Source organism: Podarcis filfolensis, assembly GCF_964270895.1.
Source record: "Podarcis filfolensis genome assembly, chromosome: 12".
In the NCBI taxonomy this organism is placed as follows: Eukaryota; Metazoa; Chordata; class Lepidosauria; order Squamata; family Lacertidae; genus Podarcis; species Podarcis filfolensis.
Window position 1 is genome coordinate 17,069,802 of NC_139614.1, and position 8,834 is coordinate 17,078,635.

At 41.9% G+C, this 8,834-nt stretch overlaps 1 protein-coding gene across 5 annotated transcripts in view; it reads left to right on the plus strand.

The window, feature by feature from the left end:
• NEK10 (NIMA related kinase 10) overlaps nucleotides 1–6,544 on the plus strand; it is a 115,773-nt gene extending 109,229 nt beyond the window's left edge. For all 5 annotated transcript variants that reach the window (XM_083577660.1, XM_083577662.1, XM_083577659.1 and 2 more), the window contains 3 exons: nucleotides 4,470–4,522; nucleotides 4,616–4,671; nucleotides 5,784–6,544. In XM_083577660.1, coding sequence (XP_083433786.1) covers nucleotides 4,470–4,522; nucleotides 4,616–4,671; nucleotides 5,784–5,832 — 158 coding nt within the window. In that variant the 3' untranslated portion in view covers nucleotides 5,833–6,544. The remainder of the gene's footprint in view (nucleotides 1–4,469; nucleotides 4,523–4,615; nucleotides 4,672–5,783) is intronic.
• The last annotated feature ends 2,290 nt before the right edge of the window (nucleotides 6,545–8,834 follow it).

Sequence of the window (8,834 nt, forward strand, 5' to 3'; positions counted from 1 at the left end):
TTGTCGGGAGGAGGCCTAGCTCAGTGTGGCGTGGCTTCCTCTCTCGCACTCGGGAGGAGCCAGCCACTGAACCGCTCTGCGCTCAGCCTCCTCCACCCCCTCAATAGGAAGGGGCCCCGGCCCCCTGCCAGCAGATTTTGAGGGGGCTGAAGGGGGTTCTCTGCTCCTAGAATTGACATGGCTGCTCTTGGACCAGTTGCTGTCTCTCAGCCTAGCCTACCTCACAGAGGCATTGTGAGGGGGAAGAAAGGGGGGAACCATGCTTAAGTCCTAAGAGTCAGTGTGGTGTAGTGATTAAGAGCGGTAGACTCGTAATCTGGTGACCCGGGTTCGCGTCTCTGCTCCGCCACATGCAGCTGCTGGGTGACCTTGGGCTAGTCACACTTTGAAGTCTCTCAGCCCCACTCACCTCACAGGGTGTTTGTTTTGGAGGAGGAAGGGAAAGGAGATTGTTAGCTGCTTTGAGACTCCTTTAGGGGAGTAAAAGGTGGGATATCAAGTCCAAACTACTACTACTACTACTTCTTGGCGTGCAATCAGAGCATTATTGCCAAGAGGGCAGTATAAGGCAACTTAAATACTGAGTGGGGAAGGCGTGTGCCGTGCTGCCTACAAGTCAGAACTGAAGCCAGCATGATAATGATAGCAACTGGGTGTTTGTTGTGGGGAAGGAAGGGAAAGGAGAATGTTAGCTGCTTTGAGACTCTTTTGGGTAGTGATAAAGCGGGATATCAATTCCAAACTCTTCTTCTAGGAGCAGAGAAAATTGTCTTATAGGAGACCATTTCTCCATCTGGCTCAGTATTGTCTGTCCTAACTTGTAGCAAGTCTACTCTTTCAGACTGGGGTCTTTCCAGGCCATTTCTGTATTGCTGTTTCTGGAGATGCTAGATATGAAACCTAGGGAGTTTGGTGTGCAAAGCATGTGCTCCGCCACTGAGCTGCAGTCATTCCCATTGAGGGAGTGAGGATATAATTGTAATATATAATAAATAATACATGGTGAGTTGGTGATCATCATACTGGAACAGACAAATTCCTGGAGGTCAGGTGTCAGGCTTCAGGGAATTGGCTTCCTCCCCCTGTGGCAGTAGATAAGCAGAGCAAAGGAAAAGGAGTCTTCTTACCAGTTAGAAACTTTAATAATTACAGTGAGAGAACAAAAAACCCACCTCCTAGAAATGGCAATGTTCCCAATTAAGGATCACTCCCCCTTCCGTCCCTATTCATCTACGTCACTCCTACGTCTTGTAATCTGAGCTTGCACCCTCTGTGCTTTCTATTTTCTGTTCTGACACTTTCTCAGCTCTTCTTGGCCTTGGGGAGAGCAGAGGAATGCTGTCCAGAGACTGTGAATCTGTTAACCCTCTCTCTCTCAGTGTTTCGTCTCCCGGCTGTTCCCCATCCAGTATTTCCCAGCTTCTGCCTTCTGAACCATGTCCCTCTGCAAACCACTGTTCCAAATCTATACTGTCCCCCTGCTCCTGGGAAGATTCAGGATCCAGATCAGGAGCAGGGGGAGGGGGAGTCTCCCACCATTCCTCATCAGCACAGTCTTCCTCAGCATAGTCCCTGACATCAACAATCAATGGCTATGTTTTATCTCTACTGTAAGAGGCATTTTATCTCTGAATACCAGTTGCTGATAATCACAGGTGCTGTTGCATTGCTGTGTTGTTTGTGGGCTTCCCATAGGCATTTGGTTGGCCACTGTGAGAACTGGATATTGGACCAGATGGGCTGTTGGCCTGATCCAGGAGAATCGTCTTATGTCCTTATATTCTCTGCCCATATTTGAGGCAAGTGATGTTGAGTTCCCTCAAAAGTAATGGCAGGTGTTCCTCTCCATCCCCCACCCCCCGGTGCTAAATTGGCAGGACAAAGGAGAGATGACAGGATTTTGATATGGTATGCTGTGTTGCATCTTGAACCGATTCGGCAGCCTAATGCTAGGCTAAAGAAGCAGGCTATAAATATTAAAATAATAGTAACAGTATACTGAAACTGGGCTTACGGACCATTAAATATGTGTGGTGAGAATGAAGTGAGGGACATTGAACATGAAGGAAATAATTTAGATGGCTGCATAGTGAAAAAACTCAAAGCAAAACCCCAACAAACCGTGCCAAAAACTGTAGCACATGCATTTATGAGGAGAATGAAAGATGTAGTCAAGAGTGTTTATGCAAAAATATAGAAAAGCATGCTAGCAGCATAAAGCATTATCAAGAAGAGGAACACATTCACAGCAAAAAAAATATTTCAATTGGAACGTTCTGAATTGTCAGGACTGGGGAAAGGTGGCAGGAAGGAAAACCAGAAAGAGGAGGTTAATTTATTTTATTATGAAACTTTTTCAGCTAAACAAATTTTATAGACCTTGGCTAGAATGCAGTTTTGAAAGGGTGACGTGTTGTGTATGTTGCTGCTCTGTCTTTCAAAATATTGTCCTGTCTTGGTTGGTTTCCATGCTCATGCAGCACGAGTTTGTGCCTTTAACGGAAAAGGGCATGTGTTTACTGCTTTTATACATCACCCAAGGGGGTTGCACTCAAGATGCAAAGGAGGTGCGGGAAACAAGGCATGTAGGCTCTTATATTCCATTGCATGTACTTAAAAGCCTTCCTGTCCTGAGATCATCCTGGGATCCCTGAGTTATTTGGATTCTTTATCACAAGGAAGTGTCTTAAGCAGAGGTCGGCAACCTAAGGCCCATGGGCCAGTTCTGACCCATAAGCTTCCTGGAACTGGCCCACGGCTGTTCTGTGGATTGGCATGGGGATTCCCTGTCCCCCCCCCATGGTGCCATTTTTTTTCTTGCTGCGGGGACCGACTTCCAGGTCTGAAGAGTGCCGGAAATAGCTTGAGAGCACGCACAGACGCGCACGCTCCAGCCCACCGAGAGGTCTGCCGGGGAGTGGACTGGTCCAGCCTCAAAAAACGTTGCCTATCCCTGGTCTTAAGTATATTCAACAGAATGCATAGAAGCCTGCATCATACCTTCCCAGTCAATGCAGGAAGATTATAGGCACGAAGGATGGGCCTGGTGCACGCAGGGACATTAGAGACAGGGCCAATGCACACCCACTCTCCTTTATGTCCACATACACACAAAGAAGGATCCTGTTTATCTGCACATAGAAGCAGTTTTTGCACAACTATTGCTGCACATTGATTGCAGCAGTATTCATTTCTGCTTAATGTATATGAGCCCAGTTCTAAATTGCACTAAACAAGGGGATTACAAAGGGAACATTTGCGTATTGATCACTCTGAAGTTGGCCCTGTGGCATCTTGATTCTTCTGGGGAAACATACAGAATTAAGGGCCAGATTCAATTAACTTGGCGCGCTAGCAGAAGCCAGTGCAAGGACTCTTGCTAGTGCAGCGGGGTTTTTCTCCTTCCTCCCCCAAATCTGCTCTGGAGCGTAGGGAGAGCCCCAAGAACAGCACACATGGGGAGGAGAGGGATGGTTTCACTGGGCAAGGAGATATGCTTGCACTCATGGAATGATTGAATTAGCGAGATAGTGAAGTCCAACCTTTGTCATCTAATTGCTAATGGACCAATGATAGTATCCTGCTTTAGTGACTGAAATAAAAGTTATACATGTAACTTTGCCAAATATGCACCCACCTGATTTTTCCAATGTTTCATTTTTGGGAGGTGTGTATACACACCGAGACACACACACACACACACACACACACACACACACACACACACAGTTAATTTAACTGTCCTATGTGCAATAAGACAGTTTAAGGTTATGGCACAAGAACTGCTAAAAGAAGCCTGCCAACACTACCTCTGCACTAATTTTCTATTATATATGCTGTAGAAAACCTTTGCAAGAAATCCCCAGAGCTTTCACGGTCAAGGTTAGTGAAATAGAGGGCAAATGAAAACTCCAAGCTGGCTATTCTAAGAATACATAGTTGGAAATATGTAGAAACTCAGTGGAACTCTGTTTCAAGGAAATATAAGTAGGAAGAGCATGAAAATGCTCAGATGTGAATGGCACGGGTTCCCATTAATTAAAATGGTGGGTGCCAATCTACATGCATAAATGAATCTCCATAGAAGTGAACTGGAAAGTTGGCTCCTCTACAGAAGCTCCTGTACACCTACTGGGTTTCCCAAGGCCAGAACAAATCACGGGATTGATGGAAATGACTCTTGCCCCCTTTAATCCACAATGCTGATTTAACCTTTGTGGTTTGCTTTTTTGCTTTCACCTTAATGAATTACATATCTGTGACCAGAAGCAGTTGGGGGTGAACCTTTTTCTATATTCAATAATCAGTTAATAATCCCTTAAGATTGTTGTTAATTCCATGATTTCAGTATACACTGTCATAAAACGACGGCAACTTTTAACAGTTTAAGAAGCTTCTCTGGTGCTTCTTTTTATGAAATCAGATGTCCATTCCATTATCCAGCATTATCTGATATGATTTACTCATAGGTCTTCCTAGCGCTTTTGACGTGGATGAAGGCGTGACATATGAACAAATGCAGGTCAGGCATCACCTTGTTTTTAGTAGTTTCATCATTTGCTTTCAGTTCCTTTCAGTAACATGTAATGAAATTCCATGTGCTTCACTTTTGTAGACTGTGATCGAGGAGGTTCTAGAGGAATGTGGATATTACAATTTTACCTCAAATAGGTGAGTTTCATTTCAGAAGGAGACATAAAATCATGTTGAAGTGAATAGACAGAAATTATAATTCAGTTTCCTAGTTACAGCTGTCTATTTTGGTTTTGGGGTGCTTTTTTAAAAAATCATGATTTATGATGTGTAGGCATGTGCTAGATAAAATGGTGTGGACCATTGTAGCCAGTAGTGTAAAATCATATTTGAAAAGAAAGGCACCTCCATCCTTTTCATTTTGATGGATGAGAATTTGTTTTAAAATCACTTATGAAAAATAAACCTAAAATGAAGAATTGTAGGGCTCCCAGCTTGCCTTATGGGTAAATTGTCTGGATGTTGCACAAAAATGGGTTGGGACAAGAAAGCAAAGGGGATGTAAAATTTGGAAGAAGCTATTTGAACAACAATACAGCTGCTATTCTGCTCCACCTCTGCTTACTATTGCTGCAGGATTTTCAACAGTGATGGGACAAACATTCATGGGATAGATTGAGTGTCTCATACTCAATAAGTTTAAATGGAATTCCACTAAGTTGTATGATATAGAAATAATACGTTGGCATGTGTTTCAGTGGAGTGGCTTATTGCTGGTTTTAATTATTTTGAATGTTTTAAAATAGTTCTTTTTACCTGTTTAGGAACCCCTGATGTAGACAATACTGACCTTGATGAGCCAAGTTCCATATAAGAAAGCTTTTTTATGTTCTTTGTGTGCTACTGAGAGGGGAAAAGAATCTCTGGGTACCTCACACAGATAAGGGGGTGGGGATGATGCTACTAATTAGCCATAGCCAATCACTTTCAATAGTGACATCCAAAATAATTTAAGACCCCTTTAAATAGGAACAAACTGGCTATGAGAGATATTTGTTGCCTACGGTTTCTACAAATGTTGGGATCAGTTGCACTAAAGTCCAGCATATATGTTGGTGCCTAATTTTAGGAGCTTTTAGGTTGGAATTTCACTTATCTGGCAGCTCAAACTCCCGCAAAGCTTTCCCGCAGTCTCTGCTGATGCATCTGTGTCATGTTGGCAGCAAAGGTCTAGTCTGCCTCAGGTGATTGTAAATGTTATGGCATTTCTCATTCCCTGCGAACACTTACAGCCTCTTAAATCTTTTTAGGTATCAATACTATCCATGGGGAACAAGGACTCATCCGGCCAGAAGATGAGCGCCTGGAATTCGGACGAGATTGGCATGTTTTCTAATAAGGTCTAAGTGCCTTGACTTCAGCTGTTGTCTTTTGCCAAAGGAATGCACTTTGCTTCAACACAAGAAAAGGGGGGAGGAAATCAGATGTAGGGATAGTTTGCAAAGAGTCATCCAGGCAGTAGAACTTTGGAGCACAACTTTTTCAGTAGATTTTTGCAGTACCTTAATTTTTTTTTTTTTTTTTCTGTCAGGATGCTTACTTTCTGTGCAAAACGTGGACACAATCCCAGGTACCTGCATTATGGCAATATATAATGCTCCACTGAATTCTTGTTTCTATATAATTTTAAAGGACTTATGAATACTCAGGAATGTTGGGAATATATCTTATGTTTTATAGATCTGTTTATACCAGAGATTTATCTTTTATAATAAGAGTACCCTTTGTAAGGAGAGGAAATCAGAAAGTCGGAGTTCAGAGTTTTCTAGAATATATTTGTGACTAGCCTTTGGGATATTTGCAATTTCTGCTGCGAGTATGGTATATTAGACAGTATTTAAAACCTGCACAGCTTCTAATAATTGCTATTTCTAAATACATGTTGATTCTATAAATAGATATAGGGTGATGCCAATAATATGTATATAAGAAATGTATAGTGTGCATTTGTATGCAGCGTTCATACCTTTACACCCAAACCCACGGTGCAATAAATAGATAATTCTTTTTTTTATTTTTGTTCAGCTCTGTAGCACATAATGCACTTTGGAAAACTATGCATGCTTTTGGAAAATGAATACAAAATAAGAATGTCCGTGTAGTTGTTGCTAAGACTTTTCTCTCATTTTTGCCAGCATGCTAGGGATTTCAGTTGCTGGCAATATTGAGTGAAAGTATGATTCTCTAGAATGAGGATATTCAACATGGTACCTTCCAGATGTTGTTGGACTACAACTTCCATCATCTCTGACCATTGTGAGTGCTGGCTGGGCTGATGGATTTTGGGAGTCCAACAACATCCAAATGGCACCCAGTTGGCTAACCCTGCTGTGGAATAACCCTGTAGGTAAGACCTCCAAATTTCAATGATTTTATTTTTATTTTTAAAAACCTACCTATCTTAATTAGCCTTTTGGTACGTAATGCAATATTTCTGAAGTTGGGTGCTTACCGCACATCTAACCTACCAGGCAGTGTGTTCGTCGTTCAAGCACAAATGAAGAATTTGGGGTAAAAAAAGAGGCAAGTTCAACTTGTCTGTTCTGACCCATGTTAGTCTGACATCATCAACATGATTGATTTTGGGACCAACCAAATAGGGCCGTTTGAAATCTAGACCATGGCACTGCAGCAAAAATGCATTAGGTGGGTTATTTTATAGCAGCTTGACATTTTGCAAGGGAGCCGGGATATACTGTTGTTCCATCTCCATTTGCCACAGTAGGCTTATAAAGTCTGTAAGAAAAGGTGCCAGTTCTGAAACATCTGGTGGCATCAGTAGGTGAGTTCTCATGTGCACAAGTTCTTCATATTTTGCTTGTTCATCATGGCAAAATCAGTGGACCCAACCAAGCAGCTGCGTGACGAAGGTTTCTGCCACAATGAAGCGGGCCAGGGCATTTCATGTGAAAACCAGAGTAGTTGTGATGCATTCTAGTACACAAAGCATCCAAGGACTAAGTATTGCTGCGCTGTTGCTTCTCTGGCAACAGTTGCTTGGTTCAAAGAAGAAGAAGTGGGTAGAATTTTGCCCAGACAATGGTACTTTCCTGTTGCAGTTCTTCACATTTCCTCCAAAAAGTATTCCTGAGGATTGCAGAATGCAGCATGGGGGAAAAGCAGCTGCAGGAGAAGGGGGAGCCAGACAGCAGAAATTAGTGGCACACGGAGAATTAATAGACACACACCCATCACCACTTATCTTTATGTCAATATAGAGAGAGGCCTTCCAAACTATGTATCACCGCATGGTTCACCCTCCCGTCTCTAAGCAAACATATGGCATACCATAAATTTCAGTGCAGCACTGTTTTGTGCTTATTGCTGGATGCCACAGTAAAGTTAGGAACCGTAACATATAACTTCACTTCCAATTTAGATTGCCATTAAAAAAGCACAGATCAAATGCTTGTACAGTGATACTGGATTTGAAAGCACCATCTGCAGTGCCCTGTAAAAATAGGGACTATTTTAAAATGTGATTACACATTTTGAAATTGCAAATAATAAAGTATGTTGATTGCTTTAAAAAAAATATGTGTGTAATTACACTGGCAACCTTCAAAACCCAGCATTCATCATCCAGGGGATTTCAAAGTAATCATGGCTTCTTCCTATTTTTAGAAAAGTAGACACCACTGGAGAGCAGAAAGATTTGCATTCGTAATGGCTCTGATTTTAAGTATCATCCAGTAGAAAAAAGCAAGAGATTGATACCTAAAAGACCATAAAATTCTTCTCTTAGTTCTGCCTTCAGGTGTTGCTCCTTTGCAAGGAATCAATCCTAATTATTTCTCTTTGCAGTTAAATCACTATTTTTGCAGTCATTTCATGTTCAAAAATTGGCAGAGAACAATCAAAGAAATGGCTTCTTGGTCCTATGTAAATGTACTGAGTTTTGTATACAGTCATACTTTGGATTCTGAATGTCCTGGAACTTGGACATTTTGGCTCCCGAACGCCGCAAACCCGAAAGTGATTGTTCCGGTTTGTGAACGTTCTTTTGGAACTTGAAGAAGCCTCAATTTGGTTTTCGAACGTTTTGGAAATCGAACGGATTTCTGGAACGGATTCCATTCGACTACCAAGGTAATAATAATAATAATAATAATAATAATAATAATAATAATAATAATTTATTATTTGTACCCCACCCATTTGGCTAGGTTTCCCCAGCCACTCTGGGCGGCTTCCTCAAAGACCAAAAATACACTAAGATGTCACACATTAAAAACTTCCCTGAACAGGGCTGCCTTAAGGTGTCTTCTGAATGTCAGGTAGTTGTTTATCTCTTTGACATC